This window comes from Neoarius graeffei, chromosome 7 (genome assembly GCF_027579695.1).
Source record: "Neoarius graeffei isolate fNeoGra1 chromosome 7, fNeoGra1.pri, whole genome shotgun sequence".
Lineage (NCBI taxonomy): Eukaryota > Metazoa > Chordata > Actinopteri > Siluriformes > Ariidae > Neoarius > Neoarius graeffei.
This window is the reverse complement of record NC_083575.1, coordinates 38,495,183-38,517,710: the sequence shown is the minus strand read 5'-3', so window position 1 is coordinate 38,517,710 and position 22,528 is coordinate 38,495,183. Positions and strand designations below refer to the sequence as shown.

The window sequence follows — 22,528 nt, the reverse complement described above, 5'->3', positions numbered from 1 at the left end:
CACTGTTATACTGATAATCAAGTTACATAACAAGTCACATAAAAATATGTTACCTCTCTGAGGAAAGCCATAAAATGTTTTATGTAGCCTACAACTCACTGCTTCCTTTTCAATAAGGAAGGTGTATCACTAAATGTTTCAATAATATTGGCTGGCGTTGAGTGGTATATCAGATATATTCCATTCAGCTAGCATGATATCGAACGAGTTGAAGATGAGTTCAATATCATGCTAGCTGAAAGGAATATATCTGATATACCACAAAAAAGCCAGCCAATAATAATAATAATAATAATATTATTATTATTATTATTATTATACATTCCTTTCGTGTCTTTCTCTTTCAAAATTCTCTCAAAATCTTCCTTATTTAACGAAGCAAACCTGGCAGCCATGTTTGTTTACAAATTGTCACAGTTGCTCGCTAATGTAGAAGTTTTACGTCGCCGACATGCGACATCATGTTGTCTTGACAACCATGCAATATTGTAAACCATATTCAACGCTCATTCTCCATTGGGTAGAGTAACGTAATACACATAGGATAAGTGATATGCTATTAATACTGCATGCTCTCAAACCAAATGAATGAAACCCACTAGAAGGAAATACAATACATGTTTTTATTCCATCGAAAAAGTGTCCTGTATGTATAATAATTAAAATTGACTGGAAAACATGTCCTAGTGTTCTGAGATAATACGTAGATATAGCAGTAGTCTCTCTCACCTCTCAATTCAATCCATAGTACAATGAAAAGCTCATTTATCTTATTGAAATTAAGTGAATGCAATTAGTGACTTTAGGAGAATTTTACCTCTTCCTATAGTGGCCAAAGGTGGTCGTGGATAGAGCAGGGAGAAGCTGATGGAGTCTCTGTTAGCATCCTGTGCTACAAACTGCACTCTCACTGTAATGTTCACCTTACAGCGGATCACTGTGGGTTCACTCAAAATGGGTGGCATGTTCCCTGTTTCAGATAATCATAGTGAGCCAGGAAAAATAAGGCAAAGCTTTAAATCCATCCATCCATTATCTGTAACCACTTATCCTGTGCAGGGTCACGGGTAAGCTGGAGCCTATCCCAGCTGACTATTGGCGAGAGGCAGGGTACACCCTGGATAAGTCATCGTAGGGCTGACACATAGAGACAAACAACCATTCACACCCACACAGTCACTACGGTCAATTTAGAGCCACCAGTTAACCTAACCTGCATGTCTTTGGACTGTGGGGGAAACTGGAGCACCTGGAGGAAACCCATGCAGACATGGGGAGAACATGCAAACTCCACACAGAAAGGCCCTTGTCTGCCACTGGGCTCAAACCCAGAACCTTCTGGCTGTGAGGCGACAGTGCTAACCACTACACCACCGTGCTGCCAGAGCTTAAAATATAATGTAATATGATCATGCCTGTCATTCATGGGCATTCCAGTTAAAAGGAATGATTTGGTTAAGTTAGCATTAGTTTAATTGCACATGGTAACATGGCAACATGGTAACCCTTCAACTGAAAGGTACTTATATTGGGCATTCTTGATCCATGTATAAGCACAGGAAGTCTTTTATAAAGCAATCTTTATGGAAGCTTTATTTCAAAACTTGCAACGTGACAAGGCTTTGCATCATGCTTTATTTATACACAAAAGAGAGAAGAGGTCTCGTTTAGCATTCTGGACAGACCTTTCAAGACTATTGTGACTAAGAATTTCTATCCTTTTCCTAAGTTTAAAATTAGTTTGTTTGCCTTTACTAGCAATACATTTTTATCAGCTTATCTTCAGCTGATATACAGAGAAGGCAAAGATGTAGAAATACTATAGTAGTGCTCCATACCACTTTTGTTTAAGAACATGATATCATCCATTCAGCAGACAAGTGTGTTTATACAGTTGTGGTCAGAAATTTACATACAGTCACATGAATGTCATCTTGGATATGAATGTCATGGCAATATTTGGGCTTTCAGTAATTTCTTTGAACTGTTCTTTTTCTGTGGCAGAATGAATGTACAGCATACATCTTTAATAAAAAAAAACCCACTAGAATTTGGTGCACAAGTTTTAATTTTCTTTGGGTTTTCTGAAATCAACACAGGGTCAATATTATACGTACAGGGTCAAAAATATACATACAGTACACCTAATATTTGGGTAAAATGTCTCTTCACAAGATTCACCTTGACCAAACATTTTTGTTTACCATGAACAAGCTTCTGGCAGAATTCTGGTTGGATATTTCGTAACTTTTCATGGTAGAATTGGTAGAGTTCAATTAATTTTTTCTTTCTTGGCATGGACTCGACTTCTAAGCACGGTCCATATATTTTCAATCAGGTTGAAGTCAGGGCTTGTTTGAAGCTTAATGTTAGCCTGCTTTATCCTCCACAACCAGCTCTGATGCATGTTTGGGTTCATTGTCCTGTAGTAACTCCCAAGTCCCAAGTTGTGTTCAAGTTCCTGATGGTTTATGCTGACGAATTCTGAGGTAGTCCTCCTTTTTTATTATTCCATCCACTTTGTGCAATGAACCAGTTCCACTGGCAGCAAAACTGCCCCAGAGCATGATGATCCTACCACCACCACCAGCTGGTACAGTGTCCCTCTGTACATGGTGCTCATTGTGGCCAAACAACTCAATCTTTGTCTCATCTGACCATACAGCTATCCTCCAGAAGGCTTTTTTCTTTGTCTGTGTGGTCAGCTTCAAACTTTAGTTAAGCTTGAAGGTGTCAATTTTGGAGCAGGGGGTTATTTCTTGGATAGCAGCCTCTTAGTCCATGGTGATCTGAACTGTAGACAGCGATCCATCAGCTTCCAGTTCATGGCAGGGCTGTGCCATGGTGGTTCCCAGGTTGTTCCTGACCATCCAAACCAATTTCCTTTCAGCTGAGGGTGACAGTTTGGGTTTTCTTGAAGCAAAGTGGCTTGGCAAAGTGACTACACCTCACAATAACTTGGATACAGTTGTTTGAACTGATCTTGGAATTTGCAGGTGTTTAGAAATGGCTCCAAGAGACATTCCAGAGTTGTGTACATTTGTGATCCTCTTTCTCAAATCTGCACTGAGCTCCTTGAACTTTCCCATTTTACTGTGTGTTGGTCAATCCAATGAGTGCTGTAAACAAACCCTTTTTATGAAGGCACAGAGAAGCTACCAGCTGTAGTCAATCATGATCACTAACAGGAAGTTAAGAGACCTTGGCCTTGGCAAGATAAGAGACATTTTGGAAGTTTTAGCACCTCTGAATTAATAATCTAAGTGAGCATATGTAAATTTTTGACCCTGTATGTATAATTTTGACCCTGTGTTGATTTCAGAAAGCCCAAAGAAAATTAAAACTTGTGCACCAAATTCTAGTGTTTTTTAATTAAGGATGTATGCTGTACAATCATTCTGCTATAGAAAAAAAACAGTTCAAAGAAATTACTGAAAGCCCAAATATTGCCATGACATTCATATCCAAGATGACATTCATGTCACTGTATGTAAACTTCTGACCACAACTGTATATCAGTAAAATATGTTCGTTTGCCCATTTGTTTGTTCATTCTTTCATTCATCATCTTTAGTAACCACTTTATCCTGGTCAGAATCGTAGTAAATCTAGAGCCTATCCCAGGAATATCCCAATTTCTCTTCAACTAACGTATTACCAATATCACATGTCTACTAGAATTACGGCAACAGACACAGACAGTGGCTTGCACAAGCATTCATCCCTTTAAGCTTTTACACATGATACAGTGTGACTGGTATTATATATCACAAATCTATACAAAATAGCCCATAATTATGAAGTGGGGGAAATGAATATAATTTTCAACATTGTTTACAAATAAAAATCACTTAAAAAAGTTGTGATTGCATACGTATTCACACCTGTGGATGTGAAACCTCTAAATTAGTTCTGGTGCAACTATTTGCCTTTACAAATCATGTAATTAGTGGAATGGTGTTGACCTGCGCGCAATTATAGTGTCACATGATCGCAAAATAAATAGATCTGTTCCTGGAAGACGCCAAAGTTGTTAAGGAACACACTTAAACAAACAACATGATGAAAACAAAAGACCCATTAAAACCAAGCCTGGATAAAGTTCTGGAAAGTATTATGAGCTGTTTGGGCGCTATTTTATGTAGATTACACTGCAAAAAATGATCTCTTGTTGAGAGAAAATATCTTTAATATGGGTGAATTTATCTATTATTTCTGATTAGAAGTTTACTAGAACTCAAATATAAGATTATTTAGCTTACTTTGAGACACTTTTACTAATTTCAAGCCTTAAATTTTCTTATTCTACTGGCAGATAATTTTGCTTCTTTCTAGAACTGAATGCTTAAAATGAGCAAAATTATCTGCCAATAGAATAAGAAAAGTTAAGGCTTGAAATTAGTAAAAGCGTCTCAAAGTAAGCTAAATAATCTTATATTTGAGTTCTAGTAAACTTCTAATAAGAAATAATAGATAACTTCACCCATATTAAAGATATTTTCTCTCAACAAGAGATCATTTTTTGCAGTGTAGGAGTTATATCGTGTTAATTCATGTCATATTATCCCAACTAAATCCATTTCAGTTCCAGGTTGTAACACTACTAAATGTACAAAAGTTAAAGTGAATGATTATTTATGCAAGCCAGAGTAATCTTGACGACTTTAACAGTGTTGAGAGTGAAATGTAACATTCCAGCCTCACTTGAACTCAGACAATACCGACATATTTTACAAGAATAATCAAATCAGGAGAATGAGATGAAACTTTTGGTACTTGTCAGGATTTTGGATATTATCACATGACCACATTTGTTTGATTAGGATCATTAGTTCTCACCAAAGGTAACAGCGAGCTTGTAGATTAGCTTTTGATCCTGCAGGCTCTGTAGGCCCAGATCGGTGTTGTTTGTGGCTAGGCTGTCATGTACACATTGCATGCTGCTTTGGCACGTCTCCTGAAGTCTGGCCAGTGTGTCTGGGCTAACTGATACCATCAATTCCTCTGTGCTCACAGCTTGAAAGGGTGTAAGGGGTGGAGTAGTGAATAGAAGCCTCTCTGGAAGAGGGACGGCCCCTGTGGGATAGAAGGACATGGTAACAGTGGGTAAACACAACACTCATAAAAAATGATGAAGCTGCTGTCTCCATAACAGGATGTATTAATATAGCAGCTAGATTCACAATACAGATGAACCTTTTCAGTGTTAACCCATTTATGTTGATTATCAGATATGGACGTCGTTTTAACTCATCTGCCATTTGTTATTGTTTTATTGCAAAGTGAGAAATTGTATTTTGTATATCTCATCTCGGGGCGGCATGGTGGTGTAGTGGTTAGCACTGTCGCCTCACAGCAAAAAGGTCCGGGTTCGAGCCCAACGGCCGACAAGGGCCTTTCTGTGCAGAGTTTGCATGTTCTCCCCGTGTCCGCGTGGGTTTCCTCCGGGTGCTCCGGTTTCCCCCACAGTCCAAAGACATGCAGGTTAGGTTAACTGGTGACTCTAAATTGACCGTACGTGTGAATGTGAGTGTGAATGGTTGTCTGTGTCTATGTGTCAGCCCTGTGATGACCTGGCGACTTGTCCAGGGTGTACCCCGCCTCTCGCCCATAGTCAGCCGGGATAGGCTCCAGCTTGCCCGCGACCCTGTAGAACAGGATAAAGCGGCTAGAGATAATGGATGGATGGATATCTTCATCTCAATTATCCATCCATCCATTATCTGTAGCTGCTTATCCTGTCCTACAGGGTCGCAGGCAAGCTGGAGCCTATCCCAGCTGACTATGGGCGAGAGGTGGGGTACACCCTGGACAAGTCACCAGGTCATCGCAGGGCTGACACATAGACACAGACAACCACTCACATTTCATCTCAATTATTAGTAATATAAATACTATTTATAGTCCTAGAGTCACAAAACCTTTTCATATGTTTGTAGATCCTACTAATGTAAAGCATGTGTACAAATGTGTGGTAGATTTCAGTGAATTAAATGTAATTTATTTATTTTAAATACTGATAGAAGGTTAGTCGCTAATGTTGGAAAATTTATTTAGCATATAAATTACCTCTGCACTTAAGAACTAACAGCAAAGTATGCACAAGCTGGAAAGAGACTATAAACTGTTTCCTACATGCACTTCTCGTTACTTAAGCTATAATAAGATCCACACACATGACTGGCCGAAGAGCAGAAGTCTGTTCTCAGAGGGGGGGTTGTTGTCAGGTGAAGACAGCAAGTGTCCATTGGAGAGGAGAAAGTCATCAGAAGTGTCAGAGCTCCAGAGGCCCAGGAGGCCCACTGTGCGGTTGAAAAAGCTTTGTGGGACCTCCACCAGAGTAGAGAGTCTCCTGGCGTCTGCCATCCACACAGACACTTTCAATCCTCCTTCACAGACGGCTGTACAGCGCTGCACAGAGGGACAGCGCAATGCAAAGCCTTGTTGTACAAAATGTACTACACCTGTCAGAACAGCAAGAGGTGCTCGAGTTAAACATTTTCTCTTTTTCATATGCAAGGCAGATTTAGTATCTGCACAGCAGATTTGCTAACTGCACAGTGAAACGCATTAGCATGTCTATGAATGTCTTGCATGTCTTTCATTTAGATTGGAGTGACACAATTGAATCTGCAAGGTTCTAAGCACTAGATTTACACAGGTGATGCAGCATGTTCCCAAGATGGGCTCTGGATCTACCGCAACACTGACCAGAATAACACACTTACTGAAGATGAATAAATGAATGAGTGATTACACATGTCAGTAATTACTGTGATTTTTTTAAACTCCTTGATGCTAGATTTAAATAGGCACTGGAACTGAGAACATAATTTAAATCCAGCTCTGTGTCTGTTGTACAAACCTGGAAAAACAGGAAACGCCACATCATTGATGAGTACAACAAGCTTCTCTTCAGACACAGAGATTCGCCATTCCACCTGCAGCAAAACACATTCACAAGCTTTGCATAGCAGCACAGAGGCATGCAAATGTGGGTAGTTGGTAGAGCTACAGAGTATACAGCTGAAGAATTAAATTATTGAGGCACTAACCCATGTTTTTTTTCTTATTTGCATGTTAAAGAGACAGCTTAATTCTGAATCTATACACGCACAAAGCTGATTACATCATTCAAGAATATGATTTGAACCTTGCCGAAGGCCTGGTGATATGCAGCTAAGCGTACTAAAGCTGGAACTTGACTGGGCTGCCCATTATTCTCAAGCACCCCTGTCTCTCCCTGCAGAGTGAAGACATTGGAGCCTTTACTGGAGGAAAGACGCACGATTACAAACACTCCTATGGCTTTGAAGGTGTAGTTTGTTCCATCGAAGGTAACAAAGTGGAGGCTTCCGTATGCCAACCCTGCATGGAAGCAAAGAGTGTATGGGTACATTTAAAGTTACAATCAATATATGATGTATAAATTAAAAAAATAAAGTTTTAACACACTTAATTTTCAAGATAGATGAAAGGGTTTTAAAGACAGATGAAATCTGCAGCAAATATTTATAAGATTATCTAGTATACAGTACCAGTCAAAAGTCTGAAATTGTTTGTGATATACAGGGTGTTTCAAAAAATGTGATATTATTTGAGATGTAAATATCCCAGAAACTACACAGTCTAGGCAAATGAAACTGAACAGGCTTAATGTTGAGCAATATAAGATTTATTCCTCAAAATTTGAATGAGAAATTCAAAGGTGTGTGGATTCTATGAACGATTTCGCAAATTTTCAATATGCGCACCGCCTGAGACACGGCACACAGACAGCCTTCCTCTTTGAAAATTTTTGTGCCGTGTCCAAATCTGCATTGCAGTTGGTGTATTTTTTAGAGAATTCTCTCATAAATGCAGCACAGTCTTGCTCGACTGTGTTCGAGCGTACTCTAACATACAAAACGCCTTTTCTTTTCCAGTGAATGGCATTTCTATACCTAAAAAGATAAAAACAAAAAACATTAAACATAAAATTTTGACCTGTTTCCACACATGCTGTTAAAATTTAGGTCAATTGAACAAGAATTGGCAAAGTTATTAGATTGTGAAATGATATCAAATTTTTGGAAACACCCTGTATTTCAGAATTATTGAAACATAGAATAGTAAAACAACGTACACATTAGGTAGTGGACAAAAGTGTAAAACTAACTATCTTTTATAAGGATAACCGATTTAAACACACTTGGCCTTCTTGGATTAATGATGTAGGCACTTTGAATGCTATTCCAACAGTCATAAAGAAGTCCAGAGATATGCACACTTTTTAGTTGCTTTTCTTTCTTCTACAGTCCAAGTCACCACAAAACATCTTAATTTGTTTCAGAAAGAAACTTTATGTCTTAGATCAAAATGTTGTTCAGATTATGGAAACTACACATTTCAGTCAGGTCTGTGACCGTCTCCAAACTTGAATGTTCTGTATATGAGAACAACTTCTGTGTTATTTAATGTTAGAGAAATGAAAATTGCTTATTTAAATGAATAATGTCATTTAATGTTAAATGTTTGTTTTAATGCACCAATACATCTCACCAAGGCCAGGTGCTCCTGTGCTTTCTGGAATGCTGGGGTCTAAACGAGTCCAGCCATAGCCCTGACACCGGTCTAGTGGCCTCTTAGCCAGGTAAAGATGGCAAAAAGAAGACTGGACACAGCACCACTGGAAGGGTACGAGATCCTTATCTGGAGACAAAAAAGAGACAATATTACAACCGTTAACAGATACAGACATTCTATATACAACCTCAAATCAGAAAAAGTCAGGACGGTATGGAAAACCCAAATTTAAAAAAGCAGACAGTATGAACCCAAGATATTCCATGTTTTGTCTGGTCAACATCATTTCATTTGTTAATATACATCCATTCCTGCATTTCAGGCCTGCAACACATTCCAAAAAAGTTGGGATGGGGCAATTTAGGGCTAGTAATGAGGTAAAACAATTAAATAATAATGTGATTTGAAACAGGTGATGTCAACAGGTGATTGTAATCATGATTTGGTACAAAATCAGGATCTAGGAAAGGCCTAGTCTTTGCGGAGCAAAGATGGGCTGTGGATCTCCAATTTGTTAACAAATGCACGAGAAAATGATTGAAATGTTTAAAAACAATATTCCTCAAAGAAATATAGGAAGAGATTTGGATCTTTCACCCTCTATGGTGTACAATATCATTAAGTGATTCAAGGAATCTGAAGGAATTTCGGTGCATAAAGGGCAAGGGCACAAGCCAAAGCTGAACATCCGTGATCTCTGATCTCTTAGACAGCACTGCATCAAGAACTCGGATTACTTTGGCAAACTTTTATCGAGCACTACAGTAAAGAGTTACATTCACAAATGCCAGTTAACACTTTACTGTGCAAAAAGGAAGCCTTATATTAACTGTGTCCAGAAGTGCCATTGACTTCTCTGTCCTCATTTACATTACAAAGGCACAGTTGCAGAAGAAGAGGGTGCCTGTCCCATCTTGTTGTATTGTTCTGAGTGCAATACAGGTCAAAGATTATATACAAATCATTGTTTTCAATTTCAATTTCAACATACTATCACAACTTTTTCTGTATTTGAAAAAGAATATTTCAGTGGCCACAGAAATATCCTATGGCAACTGAAATGATAAATGGAATATTTTGATTTCTCACTTTCCAAAATATGTTAAAGAATCAGAAAAAAAAAAAAAAAAAATATATATATATATATATATATATATATATATATATATATATATATATATATATATATATATATATATATATATATATATATATATATATAAAATGAAAAAAAGAGAAGATGTTTTACCAATGTGCTCTTGTATCCTGTCATTGGTAAAATAGCGCTCACTGTAGCCAGCCAGCAGAGGGCCTTGGGGATCATACACACACCTCTTTCCTGCATTTTGTTTGTTGAAGAGCACTGACTGAAACACTTGACCTGCAGTTCCACCCCAGCGGAGACTCCGCAGCTTCTGCACATATGTGCCATTCTCCTCTGGCAAGGTCTCGGGACCAAATGCCAGGTCATCTAGTGCCTGGATACGAGTACAAGGGCATGGTGTCAGCCCTAGTGTCCACTCTTTGGGTTCTGGCTCCTTCAGAGCCCATACCTGACACTGCATCTGAGGATCTGAGCTGACCACTGTGACTCCAGTCAGGTCATACAAAAGCTTCCCCAAATGACCTGTGTTGCCCACAATGCTCTGGGGTCGATAACGACCACCTGGGCCAAACAAATTGCTGGGTGGGTTGGGAATCTCATTGTGGAAGGAGCCGATGCCATCAGTGAAGCCTATCAGAGCGTTGTGGTAAATCCTCTGTCCTGGACCCCAGCTCATGTCGCCGTAGTGGAGTAAGGCAAAAGAGCGAATACCGTCCGTGGTCAGGATAGCTTGGAATGTGTTTGTCTATGGAGTAACATTGAAATTAACGTAAGAGATGTTTCTCAGTCTGCATGTGCACAATGTAGGATCACGCTACTGTATCTACACGAAAATATTCCATATTGTTTAGCGTGTGAAAAACAGTCTACTACATATTAAGCCAAAGTTTTCACCACATAAAAATGTCTAAAAATGGACCCTTTCATGAAACACACTTGTAATGTACTGTACATTTTAAGGACAGTCTCTTGTTTACCTCAGATAAGTTGATTTTCTGGTAGGAGATGGGCAGGACATGGTCCCATGTGATTTTTAGAATCCATGTGGGAGTGAATGAAGGTTTCCCCCTTTTTACCTCAAACTGAGTCACATCTTTACGTGTGCGGTTAAAGACTATTTGAGAATAAACATCTGACATGTTCAACTGATGATATTCCTATTCGAGAGGAAAAATTGATCAGGTGAGAGCAGACTTGTTTATATGCAAGATAAAGACAACATGATAGCTGCAAAACACATCTTCAATTAGGTTAATTGGGAAAAAAACTGGGGTCAGCCTAATGCAGTTTTTTATCCCCTTTCACAGTTCAGATAAGCAATACACATATAGCATCTGACAATATATCAAACACAAACATGATAACGAAAAGCAGACTTCATGAACTTATGCAAAACTTCTGTTGCTAACCTTGTAGAATAGTTTTCCAGCTCCTAATGTGAGGTCAGCATCATCCCAGAACACAGCTAACATGGCCATGCTTTCATTACCACTAAATCCTTTGGGGAATGGATTAGGAAGAAGGAGCTTCTCATTCGTGTTGACCGTCTGGAACTGAACCAGGCCATTGTCTGAAAACTAAGTAAACCTGTCTGAGTGTTCTGCTTAAAAACTTGTTCTTGGTCACTATAATTCACAAACACTTGCTTTAATAAATCCCATATTATCTAATTGTTGGAATAAAGTTAACTTTTGAGACCTGCATACTTACAAATAATCTTTCATAGAGCTTGCCCATGAATGAAAACCCTACAAGAGGAGTAAAGTATGGAGAGTTTCCATCTGCTTTTGACATTGGTAACCTCACATCACCAGCCTCAAGTCCATAAGGGTACAGTACATTCTCTGTGGACATATATATATATATATATATATATATATATATATATATATATATATATATAGAGAGAGAGAGAGAGAGAGAGAGAGAGAGAGAGAGAGAGGGAATTACTTCAAGTGCTTTCCTATCCACATGTATTTTGCTAACATATCTACACTTTTAGGGAAACCTTTCAAAAGAAAATATTTTAAAATATTTACTTTCATGGTTCACTTAAATTACAAGGTAACAAAAGCTGACAAACCTCTTTCAAAGATCCCAACAAAGCAAGTTTGGAGCAGGTTACAGATTACATGTCACTGCAGTATTTAAAGGTAACAGACACATCAAATACTAAACGATTTTGTGTTGCGCAATATTGTAAAGTCTAACCAAGTTGTGTTGTCAGTTGACAGTTGGAATTATCATCAGGGCAGATGCAACTGAATGATCCAATCAAATTTCTGCAGGTTATGTTTCCATAGCAGGCAGTGGTTGACAGACATTCATTTCTGTCGATGCATCCATATGATCCACTCCCCTTCTGAGCTGTCGAATCCCAACCATTAACACACTGGCACTGAAAACCAGCGATAGAGTTTTGGCATATAGCAGCAGGATGGCACCCGCCTCGATTCTGCTGACACTCGTTTAGGTCCGCACACACTGGTCCAAGAGCTAACAGACCTGGAGGACACACACATAGGTACGATCCTGGTGTATTGAGGCATTTGCCTTGTGTGTGGCAAGGAGAGGTGCCTAAAGAACATTCATTGATGTCCTTACATTGTGTCCCATCCCCAGAATAACCCAAGGGGCAGTGGCAGGAGAAAGACCCGACATTATTCCAGCACCGAGCCAGACTGTGACAAACTGCTGTGGCATTCTGACATTCATCTGTGTCTGTGCAGGTTCCATTCTCCTCCTGGTACCCCCTGGCACAAGAGCATTGGTATGAACCCTGCAAATTGGTGCAAACCTGGTCTGGACGGCAGGAGTTAGTGAGCATACACTCATCAATGTCGGTGCAGTTTGGCCCCTGAGTTTTGTAGCCAGACAAACATGGACATGAAAAGGAGCCTTGAGTGTTTACACACTGTGAATTTTCAATGCAAAAACTTGTATTTTTCTTGCATTCATCAATGTCTTGACACATTGTACCATTCAGCACAAAGCCCATATTGCACTTACATTCATATGAGCCTGGAACATTCACACAAGTGGAGTGAGCCTGGCATATTGAACCATTCTGGGATGGCAAGCACTCATCTATATCAAGGCACTCCGTTACATTGCTCCAAAATCCTTTATTGCACACACAGTAGAATGAACCAGCAGTGTTAATGCAGGTTCCATTAGTGCACAGCGGCCCCGTGGCTGAACATTCATCGATATCCTTACAGTAGGTAGTGTTTGAGCTGTTATTCAAGAACCCAACCTGACACTGGCAGAGAAATCCACCCGCCATGTTGACACAAGTACTGTGTTCTGGGCATGTAGAGTTGTCCAGACATTCATTCATGTCTCTGCAGTGTGTTCCATTATCTGAGTACCCATCCCAACACTCACAGAAATAGGAACCAACTGTGTTTTTGCAATCAGATGAATTAGGACACAGTGTTGGCCTTGTGGCACACTCATCAATGTCTAAACATAGGGAGTTGTTGGCAACAAAGCCAACACTGCACGGACAGTCATATCCCCCTTCTGTATTGATGCAACTGCTATTGTCAGGGCAGGTAAAATTTCCCATCTCACACTCATTTATGTCCTTGCAGTGTGTGCCATTGTTCTGATAACCTTTCCAGCAGTCACAGTAGTATGAGCCTTCTGTGTTGAAGCAGTAGGAAAATTGTGGGCATGTTTGCCTCTCTGTCCAGCTGCATTCATCCACATCCCAGCACTCCATTCCATTTCCATCAAAGCCTTTTCCACAAGAGCAGTAGTACGACCCCAGTATTGCATTGCACTCAGCATGTGTACTGCAGTCACGGGTGCTGTTCACACATTCTCTCTCACTCACACAGGTGCCAGAATCATAGATCATACCCAAAATGCAAGTACAAGTGTATGCCCCAGGTGTGTTTTGGCAACTCATGTTGCTGCCACAGTGTGAAGGTAGCAGACACTCATCCACATCTGCACAGGTAAAGCCATCACCATGGTATCCCTCCAGGCAGTGGCAGACATAGGAGCCTACCGTGTTGTTGCATAAAGCAAGATGACTGCATTTGTGGTGCAAGGTTGAATTCTCCAAACACTCGTCCACATCCACGCAATCAAATCCTGACCCAGGCATACCCTGTGGGCAAATGCACTTGTAGGATCCAGGAGTGTTAGTGCAACTTGCATAGGGATGGCACCCTCCATTTTGAGACTGGCACTCATCAATGTCTAGAAGTCATCCAAAATGGACAGGGTCAAGGAAACAGGCTTAAGATTCTAAAAAAACGAGACGCCAGACAAAGGTGCAACACAAAGATGTATGGGTAGAGAATTTTGACTTACCAGAGCAGCTTTTTCCATTTCCAGTGAAGCCACTGAGACAGACGCACAGGTGACTCCCAACAGTATTGACACACTGTGCAAACTCACTGCACTCAGCCTTTCCAGAAGTACACTCATCCTCATCTTGAGAGCACAGGAGACACAATATAATGAAAGGAAACTAACTATATCAGGAGTTTATTTCATGATGTTTCATGGTCTGGAGACCCCAAATATTTAAGCCTCATGTAATTAATAATAAATAATTCTGTACCATAATATGTAACATAATATGGAATAAATGTACAAATATTATTAAAGACCCTAACTGATTAGCATGGTTAAATTCAAGTTTGTGACAAATATAGAATGTTTACAGATTAAAGTCAATAGTTACCCATGCATTCTGTTCCATTTTGAGAATAACCCGTTTTGCAGATGCAGGAGAATGAGCCTGGACTGTTTACACACTCAGTCTCATTCCTGAGACACACATTCTGCTGACACTCATCAATGTCTGAACAGACGAATCCATTCCCCTTGAACCCGACGTCACATACACATTGATATCCCAAAGGTGAAGGGTGGCAGAGCCCAAATGAATGGCAAGGAGGGCTACACCGTTTGCTAGGTGGAGCACAGGTGTTATTATATACTAATGTACCATTCATACAAGAGCACACATACGTTCCTGGTGAATTAATGCACACTGAGTTAGCAGGGCAGGTAGTGTTTGATAGCCCACATTCATCCAGGTCCAAGCAAGTGAAGCCATTTCCTTCAAAGCCCTTTTGGCATTGGCAGGAGAAGTCACCCGGGAAGTTTTGGCACAGAGCTTGTGGGTGACACGTCCCTTCTGCTGCACATTCATTCACATCCTCACAATAAGTACCATTTCCACTGAAGCCATTTTTACAGATGCACATGAAAGAACCAACCGAGTTGACACAAGTAGCATTGGGGTGACATGACTGATATATTAGACACTCATCGATATCAGAACAATCTGTATTCTTACTGGGACGAGTAAACCCTATCTGGCAGGAGCACTCATAAGAACCCTCTTTATTGAAACATTTCTCATTAGTCTTACAAGGCTTTTCCAGTACCTGGCATTCATCTATGTCCTGGCATATGGTGCTGTTGACTAGGTTAAACCCTGAGGGACAGAGACAGGAGAAGGACCCCATGCTGTTTACACATGTGGCTTTGGCACTGCACCCACCATTGTTCGTTCGGCACTCATCTATGTCTGAACACAGCGTCAGGCCATCACCTGTGTAGCCCATCATGCAACTGCAGTTGTAACTCCCAGGCAAGTTGGTGCAGAGGCTATAGGAGGGGCATTTCTGGGACATAGCACACTCGTTGACATCTGCACAGACTAAACCATCACCAGCAAAACCAGGGAGACATGCACATGTGAATGAGCCAGGAAAATTTGTGCATGAAGCATGTGGGCTACAGCGTCCTACTGCGCATTCATCCAGATCCTGACATTGTGTTTCATTGAAAATATAGCCTTGATCACAATCACAGTAGAATGAACCTGCAGTGTTGATGCAAGTTGCATCAACTGGGCATATATTATTTACTTTACACTCATTAATGTCGGTACACTGGAACCCTTCTCCAAGGAATCCAGTGCGACATGAGCACTCATAGCTGCCAAGCAGATTGATGCACAGTGCGTTTGGGTCACAGAGATTCTTCCCACTGCATTCATTGACATCCACGCAAGTAATGCCGTTCCCAGTGAAACCTTCCTGGCAAATGCACTGATAAGAACCAGGAGTGTTCACACATTTAGAGAATCTACTACAGCTACTGTCTACACATTCGTTAATGTCTTCACATGTTTTCCCATTGCTCTGGTAGCCATTGCTGCAAAGGCATTGGTAGGTTCCTGGTAGATTCTTGCAGCCTGTGAAACCAAAATAGGCAGGGCACACGCCTGGAGTTTCTGAACACTCATCTGTATCTAGGCAAAGATAGTTACCATTGCCTTTATATCCAGATTTACATGAGCATATGTATGAACCAGGGATGTTGGTGCAGATGGCATTCCAGTGGCAGATTCCTGGCTGAGTGCATTCATTATCATCAGTGCACTGAAATCCATTTCCAGTGAAACCACGCTTACACTGGCAAGTTCGCCCTCCATTCGTATTGGTGCAGATTGCATCAGTGTGGCAGCCACCATTTCCTGTTTGACACTCATTAATATCCACACACTTAAAGCCATCTCCAGAATATCCATCCAGGCACACACAGCTGTAGCTGCCAGGTGTGTTCTGACAGTGCGCTTGCATGTGGCAGCTGTGAATACCAACAGTGCATTCATCTATGTCGTCACACTGTAGTCCATTGCCATTGTATCCAGGCAGGCAAACACAAGTGAAGTTGTTACGTGTTTTGGCACAGTCTGCATGGACATGGCACACCTTTCCTATTCCTTCACAGTCACTGAGATTTGCAGCTATGAAAAAGGAAATACGGGTAACTGCAGATGATTATATTGATAACAGAAAATAAAAAACACAAAGCAATGCAGAGCTGGATTGTAAAAACTGCATTTACACTTACATTTTACAATGTACTCTTGCTTAAATAAATTTGTAAAAGATTATACTTTAGTAAAGGAATGTATTTTACTTTGATATGCTTGTCTGTGTTCTTCTCGCTACAGTTTTTTTCCCCCTGTGGCTGATTCCCAAGTGCCATTCTATTGACAGTCTATAGCACTAGTATATGACAATATACTTTAAATTTGTGATAAGATTATGATATTTTATCTTGTGAGTTTCTTTGCTTAAAAATATGACACAACTTTCATTTTCTAAGGTTTCCAAGCATGACAGCATAGTAGTGCTATTATTTTTTATATAGCTCATTAATATCTGAGTGTATTTGAATATTGAGCAATTTAAGGTGGTGTTTACATTAGACCGTATCAGCGGATCATCAGATTAACGTTTTTAAAACGATTCGCGTGCACACAGCAACGCCAATACACGATTCGCGTGCACACAGCAACTCCAATACACGGATACACTAATCACATGACTAATTAGACGGCACGTCACATGATCCCAGTGCATATCGGGCATGCGCAAGTCACTCACCACTTGCAAGTGGAAGGATGGCAAGCGAACACCTTCTCCAGCAGATAAACACACCTGGCTGTGATGTTCATGTTCTCACTGAGTTTAAGCGCCTGAAGGAGGTAAATAAGTTGAAATGTGTAAATAAACCTCAGTGCAGCTCAGCGCTTCCTACTGTGCTCCAAATCACTCCACCCTGAACAGCGAGTGCCCTCTGGAGAGTGCGCACTCCGGCCCTGCGCAGCTCACAGAGCGCGCGAGTGAAGCGCACGAGCAGTGATTCGGGACTGAGCCGCTGTGTGTGTGATCCCAACGCCAGCGAATCAGGAAGGTGGATGTCACAGTGACGTTGTCCAATGACGACGTCAGCTAGAGCTCAGCACTGCGTTTCCTCGTTCCTCAATGTTTACACAGCACCGGATCAGATACGAACTGGGTTGAATACGTGGGCCCCGGCGGATTCAAGTTGTTCCGCCTGTGGAGTCGTTTCCCGGCGTTTTAATGTGCACGGACAGTGCATCCGCGATGAAAACGAGACGGATACGGTCTAATGTAAACACCAAGTAACTAGCATTTAAATGCACATATAATAACCCTAGTCTGTTGTAATGATATTCATTTTCTGAGAGGTTCTCTATTTATTTACAAATCACATTTACAGAAAAGTTGGGATATTTTCCAAAATGCAATAAAAACAAAAATCTGTGATTTGTTCATGATATTATCTAGCAGTGTGTGTGTGTGTGTGTGTGTGTGTGTTGTCTTGTCTTGTCTTGTATTAGGCTGTCAGAGTGCTCCGTCCCTAGCTGTGTCTCGGCTGGAGCAGGGCATGTTGGAAGTATCTGCAATCAGCTCCACCCAGAGACATGGCCCCGCCCACATCTGGACCCCTCTGGAGTGCAAGATTCTGTCAAGTTCTGTCAAATTTTTCATATGTTCCTGAACAACCATTAGTGCAGATCATATAGCCCTGTGTACCCCTGAAATAACCCATACATTGTTTTAATGGTATTTGTATGCAGCTGTGTATGAAGTGCATTTTCCCAGGGCTTCAGCTCAGTGTCTATGCCCTCTCATTTCCATTCCCAACATTCCTCTGGCTTGGGTTCATTTCCTGCCTGGAATGGGCCACATACTTTTTTTTTCTTTTGCAAAAACAGAAAAAAACAAGATCAAAGCATGACAGAGCCAGGATGATGTAATACAGGAGCTACACTAAATACATTGCTCAGTTCATCTCGACCAGCATATTACATTTGGAGAAGTGAAAGCACTTCATTACTGATCACTCACAACTATAACATGCAGGCTATTATATCTGCCTTTTTCCTGTTCTTGAAGCTCGTTGACTAATCCTGGAAAAATGTGACATGACGTAGATTAATCTCCATTTATTCCAGAATTGTGTTGTATCGTATTAACCCTATGTGGCAGCGGGGGCGTGGTCAAGTGTCGGTCTGTGACCGGAGGGTGGAGTCAGGGAAGGTAAGTGGCAGAATCACTGCACCTGATGTTAATTAATGTGTTTATGTGTCTTCCCCAGTGACCGTGCCCTATTTAAGGAGAGAGAGCGAGAGCAGAGGGAGCTCTCTCCCCAACCAGATGACTAATGTGTGTCTGAGTGTCTGGGAGAGTGTACGCTGAAAAGTGTCACAATAAAAAAGAGTTTTGTGAACTCAGTTCTGACCTGCCGTCCTTCTGTGCTTGTTCCCGGGTTTCGGCACCACTGTGACAGTTCGTATGGGTGGGTGGAGCACAGAAGGACGGCAGGCCAGAACTGAGTTCACAAAACTCTTTTTTTATTGTGACACTTTTCAGCGTACACTCTCCCAGACACTCAGACACACATTAGTCGTCTGGTTGGGGAGAGAGCTCCCTCTGCTCTCGCTCTCTCTCCTTAAATAGGGTGCGGTCACTGGGGAAGACACACAAACACATTAATTAACATCAGGTGCAGTGATTCTGCCACTTACCTTCCCTGACTCCGCCCTCCGGTCACAGACCGACGCTTGACCACGCCCCCGCTGCCACACCCTATTTCCAGAAAAGTTGGGATGTTTTCCAAAATGCAATAAAAACTAAAATCTGTGATTTGTTAATTCACACAAACCTTTATTTAACTGACAAAAGTACAAAGAAAAGATTTTCAAAAGTTTTACTGACCAACTTAATTGTATTTTGTAAATATAAACAAAGTTCAAATTTCATGCCTGTGACACCCCCCCCCCCCAAAAAAAAAAAAAAAAGTTGGGACAACAGAGGCAAAATAAGACTGAAAAGTTTATAGAATAAAGTAATGTGATTTTAGAAGATTCCACAATTAGCAAGTTAAATGGCACTAGGTGAGGGTAATATTCCAATTGCAAAACTACAACAATTAGTATACTCACATGCCATATGATTAAAAAGTGCTATTAAAAGGACAACATGGTGGTATAGTGGTTAGCATGGTCGCCTCACAGCAAGAAGGTTCTGGGTTCGACCCCAGCAGCTGGCGAGGGCCTTTCTGTGTGGAGTTTGCATGTTCTCTCCATGTCTGCATGGGTTTCCTCCAGGTGCTCCGGTTTCCCCAAAGACATACAGTTAGGTTAATGTGGGGCGGCCTTGGGCTGAAGTGCCCTTGAGCAAGGTACCTGACCCCTGACTGCTCCCTGGGCACTAGTGTGGCTGCCCACTGCTCTGGGTGTGTGCGCGCGTGTGTTCACTGCTTCAGATGGGTTAAATGCAGAGGGTGAATTTCACTGTGCTTGAAGTGTGCATGTGACAAATAAAGGTTTCTTCTTTAAAAAGGAAAGGTGACATAAAACAAGAGCAATAATGCCGCTGTCCCAACTTTGAGTGTGTTGCAAGCATCAAATTCTAACTTCGTTTGTATTTATAAAAGTCGCTCAGTAAAATTATTGAAAATTTTTTCTTTGTAAGTTGGCATAGGCTCCAGCTTGCCTGCGACCCTGTAGAACAGGATAAGCGGCTACAGATAATGGATGGATGGATGGATGGATGGATGGATGGATGGATGGATGTGTAGGGATGGATTGCCATGCCGTAGCCATAACCATTTATGAACCATCTTCTCCCTTTCACTGTACAGCATTGAACACACCAATCGATGCCATGTTCTATCTCCGCCCATTCTTCTGACTCCCTGTAATGGTATTGGATACAGAGATGATACCGGATACCAAATACAGTGATGTCACAACTGTGCTTTAAACCCGTGGCGGAATCGAAATTCCTTCTCTCTGGTGGTGGGTTTCCACGCGTGAAAGAGACATCGTTGCATCTGTGCTACAGGAGAACAAAGGACAAAGAACGAGCTATTGATACCGGACCTTTAGCCAAAGTTCAATGTATTTGATCTTCGCATAGTTGTAATAATAACTGAACCGGTTAGTTACTGCAGCCCACTCAGTATTTTAAAGAGAAAAGGTGACCGGATCCCTTTTCCCTTTCGCAACATTGACGAACTACAAACAAGATTCCTTCCAGACCATAGGATGACCAAATGGGACACTGAAGATCTTCAGCTGACGAGCTGTGAAAGTAAAAGGAACAGAACTGTTTTCTCCTTGGACCTGCGCTCTGCGCTGTCTTCAGATAACAGACGGTGCACTTTCAGTCGCCAAAAAAGAGCGATCTCAAGTAAGGCTGGCATCTGGGCAATTGTTAGTCTTAGTTGTGGCTAGTTAATGTGAAGAGTGTTGTTTATTTGAATTAATTTATGGTTTAAATGTACGCATTTTGATTCACATAAAAGTAGGTCTTAGACCGCGTGCTGTTTGATTTACTTTGTTTACTATCTGTATTTAGTTAGATCGTGCATGCATTCTCTCTCTCTCTCACTCTCTTTTCAACTCCCTCTGTCACACTATACCCCTCAACATTGGGGTTTCAGGAGTAGCTAAGGGTTGAGTAGAAGGTGGGTTTAAGGCCTAGCCGAGACTAGTTTTTAAACTACAGATCCTTTGTCTCTCTCTCCCTCATGTACTCTCCTTGTTGCCCATCCCCTTTTAGGCGAGGCCTAGCATAAGGCTTGCACATTCCATTCACATACTCACACACACTCTCACACAGACACATAAACACGTGATTTCCCTATCACATTTTAACATCCACTCACCCCTACACTGTAAACTTGCATATAGCTTATTACTTCTGATCACCATTAGTGCCTTAGTTATCATCATATACACTACTGATTATTACCTGTATACCGTACATTGTATCACCATTTATACTGAATTATTCCTTGGCTGCTATTGTTGCTATATCTGATCAGTATTAGTTTGCTAATTCGTGTCATCTATTTCAGTAATTGGTATCGTTGGAATAAACTGTGTCCTGTCTATTGCTACAACATTCACTGAGTGCCAACCTCTGCCAAACAAGTACTCTAATTGCCTTCGCCCATTTGGTTGTTATATGAATGTTATAGATCTAGAGTAAACATATTACATTAGAGCTACAATACTCACTAAAACTATAGCAACATCACCACTAAGTTATTCCATTGATTTTAATAGTTTAGCTATAAACTATTAGACACTTGAATTAATGATTAATGAATTTATGAGACTGATCCCTTTTTACGTGAGACCGATTTGATAAGCCTGTTGCACCTACAGATGGATGGATGGGAAAAAAGGTTCATGTGGATTAACAAATCACAGATTTTTGTTTTTATTGCATTTTGGGAAATACCCCAACTTTTCTGGAAATGGGGTTATTATATCAAAAGATTTTGATCTTGAGCTATCATTGGGATTACAGTGTTACTTTAAATGTAACAATTATCCTACAACCCTGATTCCAAAAAAGTTGGGACAAAGTACAAATTGTAAATAAAAACGGAATGCAATGATGTGGAAGTTTCAAAATTTCATATTTTATTTAGAATAGAACATAGATGACATATCAAATGTTTAAACTGAGAAAATGTATCATTTAAAGAGAAAAATTAGGTGATTTTAAATTTCATGACAACAACACATCTCAAAAAAGTTGGAACAAGGCCATGTTTACCACTGTGAGACATCCCCTTTTCTCTTTACAACAGTCTGTAAACATCTGGGAACTGAGGAGACAAGTTGCTCAAGTTTAGGGATAGGAATGTTAACCCATTCTTGTCTAATGTAGGATTCTAGTTGCTCAACTGTCTTAGGTCTTTTTGTCGTATCTTCCGTTTTATGATGCGCCAAATGTTTTCTGTGGGTGAAAGATCTGGACTGCAGGCTGGCCAGTTCAGTACCCGGACCCTTCTTCTGCGCAGCCATGATGCTGTAATTGATGCAGTATGTGGTTTGGCATTGTCATGTTGGAAAATGCAAGGTCTTCCCTGAAAGAGACGTCATCTGGATGGGAGCGTATGTTGCTCTAGAACCTGGATATACCTTTCAGCATTGATGGTGTCTTTCCAGATGTGTAAGCTGCCCATGCCACACGCACTAAT

General features: G+C 40.8%; 1 protein-coding gene across 1 annotated transcript in view; it reads right to left on the bottom strand.

The window, feature by feature from the left end:
• The window catches only part of si:ch73-105b23.6 (mucin-like protein), a 40,736-nt gene that overhangs the window by 11,753 nt on the left and 6,455 nt on the right, over positions 1-22,528 (bottom strand). The window contains exons 2-13 of the mRNA XM_060925598.1: positions 14,373-16,454; positions 13,997-14,119; positions 11,381-11,514; positions 11,080-11,247; positions 10,648-10,827; positions 9,815-10,415; positions 8,542-8,691; positions 7,154-7,368; positions 6,866-6,941; positions 6,177-6,464; positions 4,840-5,076; positions 818-970 (exon numbers count right to left, since the gene is read on the bottom strand). Of these exons, the coding sequence (XP_060781581.1) occupies positions 818-970; positions 4,840-5,076; positions 6,177-6,464; positions 6,866-6,941; positions 7,154-7,368; positions 8,542-8,691; positions 9,815-10,415; positions 10,648-10,827; positions 11,080-11,247; positions 11,381-11,514; positions 13,997-14,119; positions 14,373-16,287 (4,240 nt within the window). The 5' untranslated portion in view covers positions 16,288-16,454. The remainder of the gene's footprint in view (positions 1-817; positions 971-4,839; positions 5,077-6,176; positions 6,465-6,865; positions 6,942-7,153; positions 7,369-8,541; positions 8,692-9,814; positions 10,416-10,647; positions 10,828-11,079; positions 11,248-11,380; positions 11,515-13,996; positions 14,120-14,372; positions 16,455-22,528) is intronic.